This window comes from Pyrus communis, chromosome 15 (assembly GCF_041283825.1).
Source record: "Pyrus communis isolate YQ-2024b chromosome 15, ASM4128382v1, whole genome shotgun sequence".
In the NCBI taxonomy this organism is placed as follows: domain Eukaryota; kingdom Viridiplantae; phylum Streptophyta; class Magnoliopsida; order Rosales; family Rosaceae; genus Pyrus; species Pyrus communis.
The window spans coordinates 9,635,001-9,658,411 of record NC_142579.1 but is presented as its reverse complement, the minus strand read 5'-3'; the positions used below and the strand labels follow the sequence as shown (position 1 = coordinate 9,658,411).

Here is a 23,411-nt window from a genome sequence, read left to right as displayed (position 1 = left end):
GAGAGAGCTTAGAGGGTAGCAATAAGGTGAGGTTCAGAAAGAAAAAGCAAAAGTTTGTTTGTATGAAATTACTTTAATACTCACATTTTTTTCTTGTTTAATATTTTTACCAGTTATGTATTAAAGGTTATAATTGTAATTTCATTGATCTTTGGTTGACAAAGAGAGTTTTAGTATTATGTAGTTTAGATGGAGAGTAATTGTGACTTGTTACACACCTATCAAAAATGGGTGTATCCTACAAACCTGAAGGCTTGGGGAGTTCTTCATGTGACCTCAATATTGAGATGATAATGAATCTCTCCCCCTCTTGACTTAATTTTTTGTACAACCAATCACTTTAATGCCTTACTTAGTTACAAACTCATGCTATATGGCTCAGCACAAGACAATATTTCATACAAGTCTAACTTATGGAAAGGAAAACTCGCATTTGAGAGAATAATGCAGAGATACGTTTTGACAAACTGAACTAACTCACACTCTATTTTTGCATGATATGTAAGGAGTCTTCCTCTTGATTGTAATTTACTTTTTGGTACAAGTAATGAGTTGACATGTGAAAAGTACACGACTATACATGTTAAATTGTATGTCTTCTATCAAAAAGAAATACGTGTAAGGTGTAAGGTGACAAACATTTTCCAAAATTTTGTTGAGAGAAAACAAAAAGGTTTTACCAAAATCTAAAAAAGAATGATTTTCTCGCTTTGTATATTCAAATTTCATGTAGCGCAAAGGTGTAGTCTTTTTTTTTTTTCTCTCTCAAATAAAATAAAAAACTCATTGAAGCCAAGCGTGAGGGAATGCTAGAAGTTTGGTAATTTCTCCTCCGACAAAAATAAAAACCCCATTGAAGTGTGTGTGTGTACATTGGTCTAACCGACTTGGCGCAACATTAAAGACGAGGAAAAGAAGCAGGGATGGTGACACTAGGCCGCCCAATTAGTTATGTTTGGAGTTAAAAAAAAAAAAACGCACGTGGGAATAACCTCACCAATTTATTTGTTTAGAAAAAACTCCCAACTGTATAGAGATAAACTTTGCTGTAACCGGTGCATACACCCACCCCTTGTCGTGAAAGAGAGAGAAACAAAGTGCACAGTGCACACAACCGGAATTTGGACGAGCATGCGGGAAGAATCACACGAGAAAAAAAATAAGAACCGAATGGGCATCCAACCCGAATACAAATAAGGCATGCAAGAAAATCACGTGAGAAGAGAGGGAGACATGAAAAGTGTGCATGCAACGGGGATATATAAATTTTGTTCCAAACCTCTGTACATTTCTCAACCAACATAGTCATTCTCAAATTACTAAACGACTGAAATGACCAAGGATGTGTTAATACTCCTGTTTCGTCTCGTCATTTCTCAAGGTTTACTTTGGATAGCAATGATACAAGAAGGATTGTGAGAATTTATACAGTTCCAACGCGCTGCAGTTCTTTAGCTCGGTCTTTGTCTTTCACTCCTAGTATCTTGTGAATTTCCTTGGGATGCTGCTGCTCCTGAAAACATTTCCATCACCGATCTCAAAGCTCCGGATAGTTCCTCAGGCATTTGTTCTCCGAAATTCAAGTTGATGTTACCCCCAATCCTTACTCCTGGTTCATCAGATCCGTCGGTGCTGCTATCATTTCCTTGGCTATCTTGAGAATGTTGTCCTTGGTATGCATTTGCAGCCATGTTCATGAACATACTGGAAAATTCAGCGGGAAGGGCACCTGTATTGAAGGGCATAGAACCGAATGGAGGCGGTGCAGCATGGTTTCTTGACCCTTCGGTAGACTGGTTGGTGTGTTCTGAACCATTACTGCTACTAAACGAACTTGTGCTCTGTAATAGATGAGAAAAAAAAAATTACTTAAGTCACAAAGCATGCTTGGTAATGAGAATGCAATACTTTTCTTGGCAGTGAAGGATATGATTTATTAACAGAGCATACTTGTTAATAAATCATATCCTTCACTGCCAAGAAAAGTACTGCATTCTCATTCTTAGAACAGTTGAGAACTTCAGATGAAAGGAAAACCTAAAGAAAGAAAGTAGCTAAAAAGGGGGGATACCGTTGACCTGTCTTTAAGATGAATGTCATACCTGACCAGATTCCGCTCGTCGTTGTTCATCTTTCAGTTTCTGATCAGCCACCTATTGGATTCAAATTAACAAAGTGGTTAAAGCAGTGGTCATAAGAAATAAAGAAAAGAAGAAGGCACACAAGAACCAACCCGAATGTTTTCTTTGACAGCTTCATTGTTCGGATCCAATTGCAACACTGAAAAGATAAAATCCCCACTAAGATGTCAAATACTACCTTATTGTGTAAACATCTGTTTCCAAATTCTTTTGTATACCATAAGCTGGCATTAGCATAGGTTACCCACTTACCTTTCTTAAATCCTTTCTCTATAGCGTCATGGTAGTTCCCCTGTGCATAGTAAGCTAATCCCAGACGACTATATGCCTTGCTGTAATTTGGGTCGATTTCAATTGATTTAAGGCAATCTTCGATTGCTTCAGTATATTTGTGCATCTGAGTGTAAGCAGCCGCCCTGAATATACACCATATACATTAAAACAATGGGCAGTTTCAATAAAACAATGGGCAGTTTCAATAAAACAATAAGGATGAAAACCTAAATAGAAAATGAAAACTTGGGACTTCCCCATTCAAGCTTGGGTAAAAGAGTTACAATATTTTTTTAACTGTTCATTAGGCAAACTAGCATGTTTAAGGCACCATTTTTCGAATATGATCTGAAAATAATGAGAATTTTCTGTTACAACAATTTTGTCATTAAGATTAATTTGCACTAGATATCTTTCTTTGTTATTCCTTCTGGGAAAATGAGAAAACGTAGAAGACTGAAACTGTTATGGAACAATTATTAGTACCAATAATTTAAAGACAAGTTGGTAGTGCACCTGTTACAGTAGTAAATGGCATTACTTTCACAAAGGGCAATGGCACAATCATACAACTCAATTGCCTTGGGGTACAGCTTTGATTGCATGGCCCTATTACCTAACAAAATAAAAATCAAATGAAAGAATCAGCCTCTGGATAGAATATTGACGTTCAATATCAGCGTAGAGTGCCGTATTTGACAAGCATGAGGTAAGATACAGATATTAACGAATGCTTTTGATGCATTGTCATTCCAATGACAGTAGAAAATAGAAACTGGTGCGTATGACAAGACAGTGATGTGAGAGAGAAACAGAGAGATAAATGAGTGAAGTCTTTCTCAAATTTACAGAAACTTGACATTGTACAGTTGCTTCAAGAGCAACACGCTTACAACGCAACCAGGCAATATCATTTAATTACCTTGCGATTTCAAGGTCTCTGCCAGGTTTTTAGGACTTAATTCCATGCATCCAGATCTTTCCATCTCCTGAAGCAGCAAATGGTTTTTTTCTTATTAAGAAGGATTGAAAAGTGACAGCAAGAGAATTCCATTTAAGAACCAATAACGGAGTCAAAAACCAAGGGTACAAGAGTTCCAAGATGAAAGTGATAATTCAAATGTTAATATAAAAAGGATTATGAAATATAAGCAGAAAGGAATTGGATATTATCAAGTACAATACTTTATGTCGCTGGAAGTTTGAAACCATAGGGGTTGATGTCAAACTTCATGTAACTCAATTTCCCAATCCCTTCCCATCAGTCCCAATCCTTAAATCTTAGCTTTCCCTCGGAGTCGCAAATCCTGGATGCTACTCATCAAGAGTGTGCACCAGATACATTGCCTTGTATATTTTAATGGTGATTACAGTGTCAGTTCTCAAAGCTACAGAATCATTAGGAACTACAACGTAATGATGTTGTATGAGGCCAAATCCATACATTTATCTTTACAATGAAGTGCATGATTGGTTTTCCTTATCTAATTTCAATACTTCACGTTCCATATACAGTTTAATTTTCTATTCTTAAGCTTCAATTAAAATTCTCAATTACCAAAGCGTTTACTGCTTACCCGATATGTTAACAATATGTGAATTCAGCAATTTAGCATGTAACAATAGATGCATAGTGGTCTTCTTCAAAAAGTGTAGACATGGCTAAAGAATAATTCATCATAAAACCAAAATTCATATGACATTACTAAATTATGAAGACGAGGACTACAATTTTATCTCAAAATTTTGTAGGAATAAATATGACGGACATCTGATTTGTCCTTGTAGCTTTCTTTTTCTTTTAATAGAAGTTTTCTAAACAAAAATAAATAAAACTCATGCAAAAAAGGGGAGGGGAGAGAGAGAGAGAGAGAGCATACAGCTAAAGCCTCATGGAATATTTTAGTCGCTTTCTCTAATCTCACTGGGTCATCACTACCATCAGGCAGGGTCTTAAAAAAGAGGCTTCTCTCAAAGAGTGCAGAAAAGAATTGCCCAAACAGTGCGTCTTTAGACTCCCCTGCCAATAACATGATCATCAAATGAAATGTAACATGAACTGTAAACTCTGACAAAAACTTCATTTCATAAAGCCAACACAATTCCATTTAAAGTATGTGATTCATGTGCAGATTCAATGAAAAGATCACATTGAATTAGACAACATTTAACTTTTGTTCTCTTTGAGCAAGATCCTCCTAAAATGATTTAGTACCAATCCTGTATGGCATAACCCCCTAACCCGGACATTATAATTTATTTATTTTTTGGTCAACAACCCAGACATTATAATTTATATAATTTATAAAGTAATGATTCTGATAGCAATTGGAAGTGTAAACCAACGTTTCATAGGTGAGCCCATTAAGGTGAGTCTATTTTGGTTTGGCAAGGCAAGGCATAAGCCTTGAGGCATTGAGAAGTATACCATTCGAAACATGAATTATTTAATACAGAGCAGGTTAAAAAAAGCACCATTGACATGGCTATGAAGTATCTGACATACGAGTATGACTGAAGGTGGGAGAACCATATACACAAAAGAAAAAGCCTAGAGAAGTCTAGGAAAGAGGAAAGAATGAGGAGAGCTAACTACAAGGGCTAGTTCACATCCCTTGGAAGGAACATTAGGGTTTAAAAAACATTATTTTGGGGATGAGTTCTATCGGGTAGGAGGGGGAAGAAGAAGAAGCAGGGTTCATCAAGGGATTAAACAAAAATTTACGTTTTGATTCTAAAACCGGCCATTAATGAATTGAATAAAAATGAAATATTTCGGTAAATGGATAAAAACTTCCAAAAAAAGTGTAAGGCTCAGAAAAAATTGTCTTCTTCACCGCTAACGGCTTAGCCTCCATTCGTGTTGCACAGCCTAAAGCAAATCTACCCGTAACAGAAATTTTTTAATGCTTTGCATCGAAGCGCACCTCGAGGCACACCTAAAAAAACTTTTTAAGGCAGTAGTTCAATCCCTAGAGATGATTCATTTAATTGCAGATGCAACAGATAATATTCCTCTTAAGGAACGCACCCAATGATGAATTTCATGTACAAAATTGGAAGCAATTTAGCCAAACTTAATAAATCACCGAACAAGGTAAGGACACGCATATAGGAAACATAAAATAGAATTAGAGAAAAGCAACAAAAGTGTAAATGCAATACCTAGATCATGGTGATTGCTTGTCAAATCCTCACCCTGATCAAATTAAAAACAAGAAATGAAACAGAGTCACACTCAAAACTTTCAAACCTTATAGTAAATACATATATTACTAAGAAACAACCATATGCATGCAACTATAAAAGCATCATTGTATTTATGATCTTAAAGAAAATGAAAAATAAAGCAAAAGAAAGAAGAAAAACATAAAAGTCGCATGTTCTCAAATTAGGAAAGAAAAGTGCTCCCTTTAACTAATCTGATATCAAATTATTTATTGAGTATACAACTTAATTAAAGCGTACACAAATTCATTTGTGAATTAACAATAGAACAAACCAACCAAATAGTTAACAAATACTAAAAAACAAATTTCATCTTCATTTGTATTTCATCTAGTCACATATTCTGCTTCTATTTCCGGCTGTTATCAAACCACCTCCAACTTAAGTAAACCCAGCATATACACCCAATACCTATCCTTTACCAATTATTGAGGAACTTTGAGATAAAGTTCAGTTTCTATCAGTTTTATGAGCTTCGGTTTCTTGTGAGTTCACTGGAATATCGCTTTCCTTGCTTTGTTTAGATTGGAAGGCAGCTATTTGCTAGCCTGGCTGTGGTTTTTATTTTACGTTGTTGTTTGTTTTCGTTTTCATGGTTCTGTGTTCCTTGTTGGGATAGCGGTGTTTGGGCTGATCAGCTAGACCACCTCTCTTTTCCTAATAAAACCATATCTTTATTAAAAAATACCTATCCTTTACCAATATAGTAAAATATAATCTTAATCACACAATATCGGTTATGTCTCTAAAGTAAACATTCACTTTGTTGAGCTTATATAACCTTCAACGCACATATATCAAAAGAGATAAAACCCTAACTTGGTCTTTCTTCCTCCCCTTTCCTGTTCATAAACTAACACTATGTATCCTTTTACTTCCGCATTTCCTTCCATTGAAACAAAGGATAAGGCCTACTAGCCCACAGATCTCATTCATCCAATTTTCCCCAAATTTTCAATCTCAGATTGTAAGCAAGTTTGCATTTTCATGGTCCATATTAACTTATAGATGACTAAAAAACAATTATAATGCATTACACCCATGGTGATTTACATAAGAATTTCTAAGGAATGAACAAAATAATGTGAAAGCCCCAGAGAACTTTATACCTTCGAAAGGTTGGCATTATCAGCCCCCGGTGCAGCTGATGAACCAGGAGCATCAACTGAGTTTGATCGATGAACATGATCAGGTTTCTTCTCCTGAAGCTTGTTCAACTCCGGTGAACTAAAAAGATCAACCAACGATGCGGGTTCAAACCCATCATCAGCAACAGATGTATTGAGCTTAAAAGCCTCATGCAAGCATTCCCTTGCAACCTCAATGCTTTCATTATCAACACCAGAAGCTGGTTCAACTGCCCCAACCGAAACGAAACAAAACAACCCATGATCAGTGAGGGATTCGAAACCCATAATAGTAATTTGAAAGAATTCATCAACAAGCACATTGATGGTACAGACATAATTCAAAGTCTACAGTTCAAGTGCATAAGTTCATTAATACTTTTAGGCATCCAAAATCAACGTAATAAAAATAATGCAAGGAACGAGCTTGAAACCCTAGAAATAATTTCACTATATCTATATATCACATTGCAATTACAATCATATATATATATATAGAGAGAGAGAGAGAGAGAGAGAGAGAGAGAGAGAGACCGGAATTGAGGAAATCCAAGAAGGAGCGGACGATGCGACGAGAGAGAGGAGAATTGGTCTTCAAGGGAGCCATGGACTAACAGAGAGAGGTGACAGCCGCAGTGCGCATGAAAGTGTGGAAGCCACCTGCTTGTCTGTGAGACTCGGAGTTCTCGGCTGACTATATTAGGGCTTTGTTTGGCTGCGGGACCTTTTGCTGTGTCAAAATTAGACCTTGTAATTTTTTTTATTTATTTTTTGCCAAAAATTAAAAAATAATATTAAAAATAAAAAAAATAAAAAACCTTGTGATTTGTTACAATTTTTCAATAAAAACCTGATTTTGTTAGCCAAAATGATTATGAGATTGGCATAATTCAATTGATTCATGAGATTTAAAATCAATAAAGTGCGTTATGATTATCTATCCAGAATACAGCACGTGGTACGCCTTAGAGCATGTCCATCCCAACAAAATAGCTTGGGCTATTGGGCAATCTAAAACCCTCTCCCCAAAATCACTCTAGCTCTACCCAATCAACTGGGCTCCAGGGGAGCCCAACAGACCACACAAGATCGAATTGCTTAGCCCATCAACTGGGTGAATCTGACGTCAGCCACGTAAATTTTTTATTTTGGCTAGGCACGTGTGTTACAAGCGCAAGTACTGGCGAGTGAACCAACAGAAATACAGAGCTGGGGCCGTGCTGTAAGCACACTTAGCTGATCTAGGGTGGGGATGACGTGGCTCTGTCTGGACCGCTGGATTTCCAATGGTTAAAAACAAAATTGAATTTGAAAATAATGGCTAGTGCACATGGAAAATTCTGGTTGATTCTGGTTGTTAGAAATTCCAATCAAAGATCCAGATTTTTCAGGCTTAAAAATTAAAAAAAAATCAGAAAAAATCTTATTATTACCGTTGGGATTATGTGTCAAAATCTGGGCTTTTGGATTAATCATAAAATGTAATCCAATTGTCCATATTAATAAGGTTACGTTAAAATTATTAAAAATACATAAAAAAATTTATAAATTTTGTTCTATATTCAATTTGGTATTTTTTTTATTTTTCTATTTTTGGCAAAATTTGATATGTTATTTAAAATAAGAGAATCATTATATAAACTAAAAGCATCTTTATTCTAAACAACATAAATAACACACAAATAAAATTACAAAAACATAGCAAATAAAATTTAAAAAAATATATCAAATAAACTTACAAAAAACACCAAATAAACTTTAAAAATAAAAAAATAAAAAAAAATAAAAATAAAAAGCAAAACAAACCAAATAAACTTGTGAAAAAAAAATACCTACTAAGAGCATTTTTCTTCCACAAAAGTGCTCAATCAAGTCACTTTGACACCTATTGTGAATGTATGAAGATTGAATAGAACTATAATATGACAGCTTGTCCCGAAATATTTTTTTCGATGGTGTGAAAAGACTAAATTGCCCTTGGACATTAGGTGGTGTTGTGTGACATGCATTTTGGTTGTGGTCCAATTCATGTTTTCCTTAGTTTTTGGAACCAATTAGAACTTAGGTTTATTTTATTTTCTTTTGTTTTGGTTGGTTGCCATCTGGACCACACACACACACCCATACCACACTCCCGTGTACTCTTTCTCCTCTTCCCCTCTCGGATTTTCTTCCATTTCCGTGGTTTTCTCCAAGATTTGCTTGATTTCTCTATTAGACATCTCGGCTTGGCTATTGGTTTGAGGATAATAAGGTGTTGAAACCTTATGTGTGACTTGATATTTCTTGAGCAACGCCTCGATGGTACGATTGCAAAAATGAGATCCGCCATCACTAATGAGCACCCTTGGCATTCCAAATCTAGCAAAGATGTTAGTTTTGATAAAATCTGCAATAACTCTAGAATCATTAGTACGGTGGCCTTGGCTTCCACCCATTTTGAGACATAATCAACCGCAAGCAAAATATAAGTGAAATCATATGAAGAAGGAAAAGGGCCCATGAAATCAATGCCCCAAACATCAAAAATTTCGACATTAAAGATGGGTGTTTGCGGCATTTGGTCCCTTGCACCTATATTTCCCATGCGATGACAACGATCACAAGTTAAACAAAAAGTTCTAGCATCTTTAAAGATTGTAGGCCAATAAAAACCACATTCTAACACCTTAAGGGCAGTGCGTTGTGTGCCAAAATGTCCTCCACATGCATAAGTGTGGCAAAAGGTTAGAATTGAATTAAATTCACAATCATGCACACAATGATGAACAATCTAATCCGCACAAAATTTCCACAAATATGGGCCATCCCATACATAAAACCGTGCCTCCTTTTTAAGTTTATCATGTTGGTGCTTGGTTATGGTGTTTGGAACACGTTTTGACACCAAAAAGTTCACCAAATCGGCATACCAAGGTTCACTTACCTTAATGGACATCAATTGCTTATTGGGGAATGTCTCTTGGATGGGTAAGGAGTCCTCATTGCACACCAAACAACTTAAATGGTCAGCCACCATGTTTTCACTCCCTTTCTTGTCTCGAATTTCAATGTCAAACTCTTAGAGAAGAAGCATCCATCGAATTAGCCTTGGTTTGGCCTCCTTTTTGGTGAATAAGTACTTCAAAGCTACATGATCAGAATATACAATCACTTTAGTGCCAAGTAAATATGAACGAAACTTATCTAAAGCAAACACAACGGCAAGAAGTTCTTTTTCAGTGGTAGAGTAGTTTAATTGAGCATCATTCAAGGTCCGGGATGCATAATAGATGACATGTGGTTGCTTGTTCTTCCTTTGGCCCAAAACAGCCCCTATTGCATAATCGGATGCATCACGTATTAGCTCAAAAGGCAAGCTCCAATCTGGTGGGATTATGATTGGTGACGTGGTAAGCATGTCCTTGAGGTGCTTGAATGCCTTCTCACACTCCTCGTTGAACTCAAAAGCCACTTCTTTTTGTAGGAGATGGCATATGGGTTGTGCAATCGTGGAAAAATCCTTGATAAATCGCCTATAGAATCCTACATGGCCAAGAAATGAACGAACCTCTCTCACTAAAGTAGGAAAGGGTAAGTAACGTACAAGATCTATTTTAGACTTATCAACTTCAATTCCTTTTTCAGAGATGATATGACCCAAAACTATGCCTTATTTGACCATAAAATGACAATTTTCCCAATTTAAAACAAGGTTAGTTTCCATGCATCTTTTCAGGATTAAAGTGAGATTATGCAAACAATCATCAAATGAGTCTCCAAACACACTAAAATCGTCCATAAACACCTCAATAATTTTCTCAACATAATCCGAAAATATATTTACCATGCATCTTTGAAAAGTGGTCGCTGCATTGCATAAACCAAATGGCATAAGATGATAAGCAAAAGTACAAAATGGACAAGTAAAAATGGTATTTTCTTGATCATCCGGAGCTATAACAATTTAATTATAACCCGAATAACCATCAAGAAAGCAATAAAAAGAATAACCGGCTAACATTTCAAGCATTTGATCAATGAATGGCAAAGGAAAGCGATCTTTCCTTGTTGCGGCATTTAGCTTCCTATAGTCAATGCAAACTCTCCAACCGGTATGCGTGTGGGCACAAGTTCATTCTCTTCATTCTTCACTACCGTGACTCCGAACTTCTTTGGAACTACTTGATTGTAATTTGATGTTGAATAATAGCACTCAAATTAAACCCTCTTTTTGACAATTGTAGTATAGATATAAGTAGGGATCGTTCTAGGCCGGGGATTAGGAGGGATTGCTAATCTAATGAAAACTGACTCAAAGATACAAAAATATGCTTAAAAACACTTAAACAAACTCAAAGACTCTTAACTAAACTTATATGACTCAAAACAAACTTAAAAGACTCAAAACAACACAAAACAATAAAAAAGACTCAATTTAGACTCTAGGACTTAATTTGGACGAAAATAGAATTGGTTTTGACTCAAAAGACTCAAAAACACTCTTTAGGACAGATTTGAAACAAGTAAGTAAAGGGGATTGGGTTTTTTATGAATTTAAGAGAAAAACAAGTAATTAAAAGACTTGAGTAAACTTTGAATGAATTTGAGAAAAACAATGGATGATTAGATAGCTAGAGGATACTTTTCCACACATGATACATTCAAACACAAATTGATTTCCAGTTGCTTTTTTGATAAACCATGAACCTCAACACCCCAGATTAACCGTGACATCACTAATTAACCCTCATATTTTCCTTAAGTTATTGGATTGGATGACATCATACGACAACCCAAAGCATTCTTCAAAAGTTCCCTACATGACATCATAATAGAGATACAATCAAAGATCATTACGTTCAATGAAAATCATAAGTATTGACAAAGCACTTGTAACTATGACATCATGATACTCATGCTAGGAATTTACTTAACATGATTGTGAAAACAACCTTAACTACTTGTGAATATAAGTTTGTGACAATTATGTGAAACTCTCTTATATTCTAGCACCAAATTCAAGCATGCAAATTAAGTAGGCCTCCCTAATTAACATACAATAATAAGTTATCCATCAAACAGTTAAGTAAATTGCATTCACAATTTATGAAATCACAACTGGACTTAATCAATTCATATCATAAATATAATCATGGTTTCAAAACCTCCCCTAGCTAAAACGAGTTTAGCCTCTCATGTTCACAACAAAACAAAGGAAAATTGAATTAAACATTGAAAACAAAAGATAGATTACAACTAAGAACGTCCAACACTCCAACTTGAATGCACAAACGTCTAAGGCTTCTTCTTCTCTTCTTCTTCCTTGCAAAGCTGCGACACAAGAGTCTATGGGTGATTTTGGATGAATTTCTGGGTTGTGAATGGATTTAGGTTGGTAGGGTGGTGTGGCAAAGGTTGGGAATGGTGTATGAGTGTTTGGGTGAAGGTATGGAAGTAGGAGAATGGTGGAAAGATGGGTTGAAGGCTGCGGCAAAGGGTTGGAGAAAGGATGAAGGATGGTACATTGTGTGGGTGAATGATTAGGGTAGAATAAGGGTGCGGCTTTGGTATTTATTTGAGAGAAAGAATCCTAAGGTTTATTACATAGTTTAGGAAAGGATTGGACCCCCAAATCCATAAGGAAAAGGAGATATAAAATTAGGAAATCTAAGGGAAAGGGCTTGCGGCATAAATTGTATGAAAAGGAATATGGTTTAAGTTTGAAATTAGGCAAGGATTTAGGATGGAAAAGGTATGTAAGGTGCGGCATTAACTAAGGTGAAATAGGAATGTGATTTTGTGACATAGAATAGGAAACAAGCCTTTCCCTTGCACGGCAAGGAAGGGAAAGTCTATGGGGTGCATGGCAAGGGTAATTAGGTTCCAAGGAAGGCTTGGTTTGTGTCCTAAAATGCATAAGAGTCTTCAATGTTGCTGAAACATAAGGTCTTTTAGGATTAGGAAAGGTTAAACCAAAATAGGAAACCTTGGCTTAACTTTCCTACTTCAAGTAGGAAACCTTCTTTGACTAGGATTCCTCTTTTGATTAGGAATCCTCTTGTGATTAGGAATCCTCACACCTTTAGGTCTTTAATTTCATCCATTCCTTTTGCTCCAAGCATATGTTATCCATTCCAAGTCCAATTTTGCTCCAAAATGCTCCTTTTTGCTTCCTTAGCTATATGAACCTATAAACACACGAAAATAGCTTAAACTACTAAAATAACTATGAACTAATAACATAAATGTAGGAAAACAAGCTAACTAAGTTGCCAAAATATGCTTCTATCAGGTTCTTAGGTCAAAAACTAGCATCTTGGTACATGTTGAAACGATTATTTGAGAAAATGTTTATTCCCCCTGAGTATATTGATCGCAAGAAGCAAGAGTTTACTCAATTGAGACAGGGGAAGATGACGGCGAATGAGTATTATAGGAGATTCATTGACTTGTCTCGTTATCATCCTGATGTTGCTGCTAATCCGGTTGAGATGCTCCGTCATTTCAGATTGGGTACTAAGAAGAAGTGGCGTTCTATGGCGACCACTACTCCTTGTGCTTCTTACCAAGACTTCTATGAGATTTTGTTGAGGATTAAGGATTCAGAGAATATGCCTAGTGAGAGTGAGGAAGAAGAAAATGACGGCAATTAGAAGAAAGATGATAAATGTAAAGGTTAATCATCTCAAGGACCTCGTAAAACTCAGAGCTTTAAGCGAAGTGAAGCTAGTTCCAGTTCTTCCAGCGAGGGTTTTAGTGCCACTGGTCAGGGAAGAGGTGGTAGATTTTTTGGGGATGCTAGTAAAGGAAGGGCTCCATTGTGCCGCAGATGTAACAATAGGCATTTTGGAGAGTGTAGGCAGGGCAGCAGTGGATGTTTTACTTGTGGTTAAATGGGGCATAAGGCTATAAATTGTTCTCAAAATCAGCAGAGGCCCTAGTAGCCTTCCTTGCCACCACCAACATCGATCCAGCAAGTTCCAAGGTTTGGTAGTTATGGTCAGATGGGTCGTGGTAGTGCTTACCATTATCAGGGTGATGCCGTTCCTTATGCTTCAGGGCAGTATCAGTATTCCCACGATCCTTATTATCAGAATGGGTATCCTCAGTATTGTGGAGGTTATACGCCGTATCCTCTCATTCCAACTGGTGGATCTCAGTGGTATCAGGGAGGACAGCCCCAGCAAGAAGAGATTGCTTCCAGTAGTGCAGGATCTTCAAGGCAGTCTGGTCAGCCAAGTCAGGGGTGAGGTAATCAAGCTAGTAGACGTCGTGGGGGACGACAACAAACCCAGGGACGTGTTAACAATATCTCTCTGCAGGATGCTCAGAATCATCCAGATTTGATCATAGGTATGTTAAACATTCTTGGTCACTTTGCTAGAGTTTTAATTGATTGTGGTGCTACGCATTCTGTCATTTCTCATACATTTGCTCAAGTGACACAACCTCATCCTACACCTCTAGGGTATGATTTAGAGTTTGCTATGCCTAGAAGGGAGAGATGTTATGTTGATTGTGTATATCCAGGATGTCCAATGATGGTGGATGATATAGTTATGCCAGCTAACCTTATCCTGTTAGATATTGTTGATTTTGATGTGATTTTGGCACATATTGGTTGCATTATAATTGTGCCAATATAGATTGCTACGGGAAAACAGTTACTTTCCATCATCCTGGATTACTTGTGGTTACTTTTGTAGGTGAGCAGAGTGGGGTAAGGTATGGCGTTATTTCCACTATGAGAGCAAAAAGGTTATTATCAAAAGGTTGCCAGGGATATTTAGCTCATGTGGTGTTGAATGATGTTGCTCCTAGTAGTGTGGATGGAGGATGTGAAAGTAGTCAGGCATTTTGCTGATGTATTCCCTGATGATTTACCTGGATTGCCACCAGACCGAGATGTGAAGTTCACTATTGATTTGCTTCCAGGTACGAATCAAATATCTTTGACTCCTTATCAAATGGCTCCTGCTGAATTGAGGGAATTGAAATTTCAGTTGCAAAAATTAGTTGATAAAGGTTTTATTCAGCTTAGTACTTCACCCTGGGGAGCCCCAGTGTTATTTGTGAGGAAGAAAGACGAGACTTTGAGGCTATGCATTGATTATAGGCAATTGAATCGGGTAACAATTAAAAATCGTTATCCATTGCCGCGTATAGATGATTTGTTTGATCAGCTTCGAGGTGCCTGCATATTTTCTAAGATTGATTTGAGGTCTGGTTACTATCAGTTGAAGATTAAAAGTGAGGATGTTCCTTAGACGGCTTTTAGGACTCGATATGGTCATTATGAGTTTCTTGTGGTGTCATTCGGATTAACTAATGCACCTACGGCTTTTATGGATTTGATGAATCGAGTATTCCAACCATATTTAGATAGGTTTATTATTCTCTTTATTGACGATACTCTGGTATACTCTAAGTCTAAATCAGAGCATGTTCGACATCTCACTTTGGTGTTGAAAAGATTGAAGGAACACCAATTGTATGCTAAGTTTAGGAAATGCTAATTTGGTTAGATCAAGTGGCATTTTTGGGACATGTTATATCCGCCCAAGGTATTCTGGTGGATCCTCAAAAGGTAGCAACTGTTGAGAATTTGGAGCAACCACGAACCGTCACGGAGGTACTGAATTTCCTTGGTCTAGCATGTTATTATCAAAAGTTTGTTAAAGATTTTTTAGTTATTGCTTTACCACTGACAAGATTGACAAGGAAAGATGTTAAATTTGAGTGGAATGATAATTGTGAGTGGAGCTTCCAGCAGTTGAAGTATTGTCTCACTCATGCACCTGTTTTGGCGCTTCCAGATGGCAGCGGTAATTTCAAGATCTATAGTGACGCTTCTTTGAATGGTTTGGGATGTGTGTTGATGCAACATGGTAGGGTGATTGCCTATGCTTCACAACAATTAAAGCCTCATGAGATGAATTACCTTACTCATGATCTGGAATTAGCAACCATTATCTTTGCTTTGAAGATTTGGAGACATTATCTTTATGGTGAAAAATGTAAGATTTATATGGATCATAAAAGTCTCCAGCATCTTTTTACTCAGAGGGATCTTAATCTTCAACAACGAAGGTGGATTGAGTTGCTATATGATTATGATTGCACGATTGAGTATCACCTTGGTCGTGCAAATGTGGTGGTTGATGCACTTAGTAAGAAGACTCCAGTTAGACTTAATGCTTTATATGCTTTTCATATTCCTCTTCTCGCTGATTTAAGGTCCATTGGAGTGAAGTTAGGGGTGGAAGCTCAAGAAGAAGCTTTACTTGCTAATTTCCAAGTTAGACCAATTTTAATTGATTGTGTGCTCGAGGCTTAGATGATTGAGGAAGAAATCCAGGAGTTAATTGAAGCAAGAAGTCAGGGGAAAAAGAAAGATCTCAAAGTTCAGGAAACTGATGGCATACTTATGCAAGAAAACAGAATGTACGTGCCAAATAATGAAGAATTAAAGAAAGAAATTTTGGACGAAGCGCACTGTTCGGCTTATGCAATGCATCCTGAAGGTACTAAAATGTATCATACCATTGGACCATTTTATTATTGGCGGGGTATGAAAAGAGAAATTGTTGAGTATGTGAGTAAGTGTGCCATTTGTCAGCAGGTTAAAGCTGAAAGGAAAAAGCCTTTTGGATTGATGCAGCCACTTCCCATTCCGCAGTGGAAATGGGAAAACATTACTATGGATTTTGTGTACAAGCTTCCTCATACACATAATGGTTATGACGGCATTTGGGTGATAGTTGATCGGCTTACTAAGTCAGCACATTTTATTCCAGTGAGGGAAAAGTATTCTTTAAGCCGATTATCTGAATTATTTATATTGAAGATTGTGAAGTATCATGGAGTTCCAGTTAGTATTGTCTCGGATTGTGATCCTAGATTTACTCTTAAGTTCTAGGTAGCGTTCCAGGAAGCTCTTGGTTTGAGGTTACTTTACAGTACAACATATCATCCTCAGACAGATGGACAATCAGAGAGGACTATTCAAATGTTAGAGGATATGCTGAGATCTTCTGTTTTACAGTTTGGTGATGCTTGGCATAAACGGTTAGATTTGATGGAATTTGCCTATAACAACAACTTTCATTCAAGTATTGGTATGGCACCATTTGAGGCACTTTATGGCAAGTCTTGTCATACACCTTTGTGTTGGTCTGAGGTTGGCGAGAGGATTTTGGAAGGCCCTGAGATAGTGGAGGAGACTATTCAAAATATTCAGGTGATTAAGTCTAACCTGAAAACGGCCCAGGATCGACAGAAGAGCTTAGCAGATAAACATGCCACTGACAGGGTGTATAAAGTGGGTGATGGGGTATTTTTAAAGCTTTCACCATGGAGAGGTGTGGTACAGTTTGGGAATAAAGGTAAGCTAAGTCCTAGGTACATCAGATCGTATGTGATCACCAAGAAAGTCGGTGAAGTTGCTTACAAGCTTAAGTTGCCTCTAGAATTGTCTAAAGTGCATGATGTGTTCCATGTTTCCATACTTCGTCATTATGTTTCTGATCTATCACATGTAATACATCATCAACCTTTGGAAATTAATTCAGATTTGACTTATGATAAGGAGCCAGTGACTATTCTGGATTGGAAAGATAAAGTTCTAAGGAATAAGACCGTGCATTTAGTGAAAGTTTTGTGGAAGAATCACTCAGTGGAAGAGGCTACTTGGGAGACAGATGACCAAATGAGAGAAATGTATCCACGCTTGTTTTTTTATTATTAGTGGTTTGTATTTATTGTGTGAATTTCGGAGACGAAATTTTCTTAAGAGGGTAGGTTGTGACAGCCCGTCCCGAAATATTTTTATTGATGATGTGAAAAGACTAAATTGCCTTTGGACATTAGGTGGTGTTGTGTGACATGCATTTTGGTTGTGGTCCAATTCATGTTTTCCTTAGTTTTTGGAACCAATTAGAACTTAGGTTTATTTTATTTTCTTTTGTTTTGGTTGGCTGCCATCTGGACCACACACACACACCCATACTACACAACTGTACGGACAACTTTCAAACTAACCATTTCATACACGGATCGAATATTTGAATGTTGGTTTAGGACTCCTAGCAAGCCCAGGAACTCATCCATACCCTTGGTTGGACGTTAAGCCTTCAAAAACCCGAGAACCAAGAATCCTACATTTTTAACACTGTTTAGGTGATCATGATCGTGGAATTTTTACTGAGTTTTAAGGTTCTAGGAAGCTTTAGGACGTCTTCACGAAGCTCAGGGAGTAATTTTGAAGTGTTTTGGATGTCGGGAAGCTCGAGTTCATCTAGTTACAGTAGTGACCAGATTATCGTGGGTTTTTCCGGTGAGATTCGGTTGGATTTAAGTCCTAAAAGTGGTAAGGTTTTGTTCTACTCATTGTAAGCTTCATTTTGGTACAAATTTCATAGTTTTTGGGTAAGAAATGAGAAAGATATGAAGTTTTGAAGTTTTTCCAGAAACCGGTGAAAATTCAAGTTGCAGACGATAGTGGACAGCGACGACCGGCGAGGCTCGCCAAAGAAGGAGACGAAGAGTTGACGGAATATTCCAATGGCGTCAGGTAACGCCATTAACTTCTGTTAAGGTTTTAACAGAATATTCCTAACGACATTTAACTTTTCCATTAGGGTTGGCCGCGCGTGGGGGCGCGTTTGGCCGTGCCTTGGCCGGCGCGTGGGTGGTCAAAATTTTTTTCTAAAAATATAGGGATGTTTGTGGTGTTAAGTAGATCATGTTGGTATATTCAAACACCCAATTTGAGCAATGTATGAGAAGTTATTAGCTAGTTTTATTTATGTGCTTTAAATTAACGTTTATATAGTTGTTTCGCATATAGGTGAGACCTATCCTCAGGACAAGCACAATCAATTGAGGCTTGGGGGCTACGACCCTTCCACATACCAGTGAGTGGGCTTTTGGTTTTCTGTATATACCTATATACTTGAGATTTTTGCTAGAAAATCGATTTAAATGAAATTATATTTGAAATGCCATGCTTATTGATTTATGCTTAGACTATGAATTTGTATGATATGTGCATATTGTGATTTGAAGAGGTGGACGCTCAAGTAAGTACCAGGTGAGTTATAGACTGTTTATGTGAATGATGATTATGTGAGATTTTGAGAGCTCATAAACCTGCACCCCAGTGTTCATGCTCCCGCCCAGAGTTAGGGCACAGTCCTTCACATGATGTTCACCTCCCGCACCATACGCTCATCTTGGATCCAAGTTAGGTGCACAGTCGTATCATATAAACCACTATAGGTGGTTCCGACTCGTAGGTGACCCGCGATTATTCGCACAATCTTCACGTGATCGTAGCACTTAAGCGTATTTATTTACACCCAGTTTTGTCGTATAGACCACTCTAGGTGGTTCCGACTCGTGTGCAGGTATAATTGTTGAGATGTGGATTTGAGCCATATAGGTCATGTTAAGTGACTCCAGCTAGATGGATGAGCTCTAGATTCAGCTGTACAGGTCACGTTAGGTGACTTCAGCTGGCATATCATTTGCATTGATTTATATCACCTGGCTTACATATTTTATTGCTGAGATATTCGACATGGCACATTTGTGAATTTTTCTATTCTGAGCATGGTTGTGGTATAGATATGTATTCTATTTTCTGGGAAATTATACAGGTTTTACGGTGAGGGGTTACAATCTTTGATAATTGAAATGGTTTTGAAAAGCTTTGTTTTTCCCCACCCACACTTTTTGTTTTACACCCCTCCAGGTTCTAGTTAAGAGTGCTTTTGGTGGCTTGCGAGGAATCCACGGCACCTCTGACAGATTATCACCATTGTAGGATTACCTTTGGTGTTGTATAATTAGTATTTGTCCCGCTGGACTGCACCTAGGTTACTTATGCTCTAGTTATGAATTCACACTTATTTTCGTCTTGCACCTTATCTTATTTAGTGCTCTAGTTAGTTTAGTTTTTATTTATTCGCATTTCTATTATTATTATTGCTTCTGCACTGTGCACATGGTTACGTCACGCTCACGTGACGATCAGCACGCCTTGATTTCGATCGAGATGTGTCATATAACGTCTAATGACTCTTCCATTGTAATGTCCATTCTGTTCCAATGACTAGTGTTGCACAGGTTCTTCAGTGGCGTCATGAGCACAATATATCCGTGCTTTAGAATTGTTCATCATGTTTGGTTCAGATTCATCAATGGCATTATAATCATACTCATATTCTACAATCATATTGTGGAGAATGATGCATGTTATCATGATGGATCGAAGTGTCTTTACATCAAACAATCTGCAACACCTCTGACAATTGCCCAACGAGCTTGGCGTTTACCAAAACAACACTCCACATCCTTCGTACACTCCTCTTGGCATGCGAAGTGTTTCTCCTTTGTACTTTGTCACTATATTGACAAATGATGTCTACATTGGATAAATGTCGTCTGCTAGGTAATACGCTCCCGAGTACATAGTTCCATTGATTTCTTATGTGACCATAGGAGCTCTTGCTTAAAGCACATCATTGAACACTAGGAATTGACCTAGACCACTAAAAAAAAAGCATGTCAAATGACCCCATAGCATGCATAACACGATGGATATGTGAGGCTTTCTCACTTCTTGCTTCATCATTTCTCCTTCTATGTTCTTCACCCTCTTGTTCTTATATCTCAAACAACTCATTTCCTCCCTTCTCAAGATCGAACAATTTATTCTCTAACTCAGTGATTTCTAACAATCTTCTTGAAGAAGACATTATAAGAACTCAAAATTTCTGAACTATGACAATGATTTTTAGAGATTTTCATTTTGGTGTGTTACCTTAGGATGAATATAGTAGGGTTGGGCAAACGGGTACAGGACCCGCAGGTCAGGGAGAGTATTGTCGATTCGAGGCGGGGCCAAATTTGGTAGAGACAAAATAGGGCGGGACGGGGCAAGGAGAGGGTATCTATATGGGCGAGGCGATTCCATAATTTTAGAATCCTAGGGCCCCGAACCAACCCGTTCTACCATTACAATTGCTTTACTTTTTCAGTCTTCTTCCACCATTCCCAGATTACCCCACTTTCTTTCTCCGTTCTTGTTCTCTACTGCCTCACACCCCTCTACTGCATAGACATCACAGCAGCTACCAGGCCCACCAAACGAGTCATGACTCACGACATCACCTCACCATTGGGCGAAGATTGTGTAGACATCGAAATTTCGGTGAAATTAATGTTGACCAATAATTAAAATTTCAACGCTCACGTGTCACATAAATTTTACATGTAGCGTGTGACTCAACGAAAAATCGAAATAAATTGGAAAAGTCATCAAATAGGACACGTGTCATTACCTGGCAGAAATGATTTATTTCATCTGATTATTTAAATCCAAAAATCAAGTTTTGGAATTCTATAAATAGGAAGCCAAGGCATTCATTTTGGGAGAAAGAAAGGGAGAAAGAAAGGAAGAAGGAAGAAGAGAAAGAAAGAAGGGAATTCACATCACACCAAAACCTTGAGGCCTTGAAACTCTAAAGCTCTCAAGCAAATCCCGAAGGATCAAGAAAACACTCTTCGTTCTTCGTCAAACCCTCCTTCAAGGTCAAGCCCCAACGGCCCTTGAAGAACTTCCGCCGACTAGAAAGGGAGAAAAAAAGGGAGAAAGAAAGGAAGAAGGAAGAAGAGAAAGAAAGAAAGGAATTCACATCACACCAAAACCTTGAGGCCTTGAAACTCTAAAGCTCTCAAGCAAATCCCGAAGGATCAAGAAAACACTCTTCGTTCTTCGTCAAACCCTCCTTCAAGGTCAAGCCCCAACGGCCCTTGAAGAACTTCCGCCGACTCAAGATCAAGCCCCGACGGCCCCTTGAAGAAAGCGTTCATCATCCGTTCATCCTAAGATCAAGCCCCAACGGCCCTTTGGATCAACAACCTCAACAAATTCACACATCCAATCGTTCTTCAAGATTAAGCCCAAAAGCCTTGAAGATCCGTTCATCCATCAACCTTCAAGATCAAGCCCAAAAGCCCTTGAAGAAATCCATACACCCAGTCTTCAAGATCAAGCCCAAAAGCCCTCGAAGATCCGTTCATCAACTGTTCATCCCTAGATCAAGCCCCGACGGCCCTTTGGATCAACAGCTCATCCACAAACTTTCACCCTACGAAGATAGAATCAGAGGATCAAATTACAAAGAGATTGTAACCCAAAAAATCATTAAACACAAAAATATATTTTGTACACGTATTCTTGTATTCTTGTTTCAGGAATTTTTCGTGTTTACAGATTGCTAAGCTCCAAATTAGAGAAGATGATGGGCTCAACTCGGCTAATGACCACCCAATCTGGTATGACTCAGCCGGTTCCACATCGCTCTTGACTCGATCGACGACCTCATCGCCACAATCCAGGATTGGACTGCCATAGCCGACAACAAGCCCATCGGCATCATGAATCCTGAGGTTATTCAACTAGCCATATTATGGCTCGAGGACAAGCTCTTATACAGCAGGTCATGTCCTAAAATTCTATATGCAATTTCTAATTTTTGAAGAATATTAATCGGTCTTTGAATCTGGTTGTTTGGTTGCAACGACAGTCTTGTCATTGGGGAAGATGACTTTGGTATTTTCTTTTCTGTGCCGAGGAACATGACCTTCAGTTCGTCCCTTCTATGCTGACCTAAAAAAATTGTAATTGGACCGGTGGACCCCGCCCAAATCAGCCCATTTCAAACTGGTCAAGTTAGGTATGGTTCCAAAATTTGAAATCCCATTACTCGCCCTGACCTGCCCCGTTTCATTTTCATACGGGTCTGGTCCGGTCCTTCCAAATTTGGGCTCGGCGGGCCCGTGCCCAATCCTAGGATATAAGGTATATATGAAGAAAAAAAAAAGGGATAAGGTTGCAGATATTGCCAATTGGTTAAAAATCTACTAAATAATCTATCAACAAAATTTGTAGTTTCAGATAATGACATGTGTATGACAAAATTAGTTAAAAATCATATCCGAAATTAAAAATAAAATTATTTTTTATTATTGTATAAAAATAATAATAATATTTTAATACTAATAGGCTGGGCTATTCAATTTAGAAGTGGAGATGAGATTGTACAGTTACTGTTTACTAAATACAATAATTGCTTGCTCAACAGTCTCGACAGTAATCGCTTGGCAATTTGGTAGGCTCGAGTTGCTCTTAGCTTTTGGAAAGGGATCCTCTTCGGATCCCTTCCACCTAATCCTCCTCATCAAACAATCTGGGCTGTTGAAATTTGATACAACAGCTAAAGTTATCATAACTTTTAAAGTGGACCTGTGTTTTTAGCCGTTGGATCAAATTTCAAGGGCCCAAATTGTTTGATGAGGAGGATTAGGTGAAAGGGATTGGAAGAGGATCCCTTTCCTTAGCTTTTGTCAAAGATTATTTCTTAATTTAACTAATAAGAACATTCCAAACCGTTAAATTGATTTAAGATGAATTGCATTGAATATATGGTTGGATCCAAGGCAACATAATGCTTAAGCGATGGTGCTTTTTCTAGGCTCAAACACTAGTTTGGTATTGCTTAATTTTTTTTTTTTTTTTAAAGGCAACTTCTTAAAAAAGTTAGGATTAAAATTGTGTTTCGTAAAAAAAATAAAAATAAAAAAATAAAAAAAT

The 23,411-nt window shown here is 37.6% G+C and overlaps 1 protein-coding gene across 1 annotated transcript; it reads right to left on the bottom strand.

Annotated features, from left to right (window-relative positions):
- Positions 1 to 1,241: 1,241 nt before the first annotated feature.
- TPR8 (Tetratricopeptide repeat (TPR)-like superfamily protein) lies at positions 1,242 to 7,498 on the bottom strand. Its single transcript, XM_068481591.2, has 10 exons — positions 7,304 to 7,498; positions 6,752 to 6,999; positions 5,580 to 5,613; positions 4,295 to 4,434; positions 3,337 to 3,403; positions 2,931 to 3,030; positions 2,394 to 2,557; positions 2,234 to 2,280; positions 2,103 to 2,153; positions 1,242 to 1,841 (listed from the first exon to the last, which is right to left on the bottom strand). Exons 1-10 carry the CDS (start codon positions 7,374 to 7,376, stop codon positions 1,452 to 1,454), a joined length of 1,314 nt encoding a protein of 437 aa, XP_068337692.1. The 5' UTR covers positions 7,377 to 7,498; the 3' UTR covers positions 1,242 to 1,451.
- Between the last annotated feature and the right edge of the window lie 15,913 nt (positions 7,499 to 23,411).

Coding starts and splice junctions, on each gene's coding strand:
- TPR8 (XM_068481591.2), bottom strand. CDS start 7,376: ATGGCTCCCTTGAAGACCAATTCTCCTCTCTCTCGTCGCATCGTCCGC. Junction 7,000..7,303: donor CTTGGATTTCCTCAATTCCG/GTCTCTCTCTCT, acceptor CGGTTGGGGCAG/TTGAACCAGCTTCTGGTGTT. Junction 3,031..3,336: donor AGAGACCTTGAAATCGCAAG/GTAATTAAATGA, acceptor TTATTTTGTTAG/GTAATAGGGCCATGCAATCA.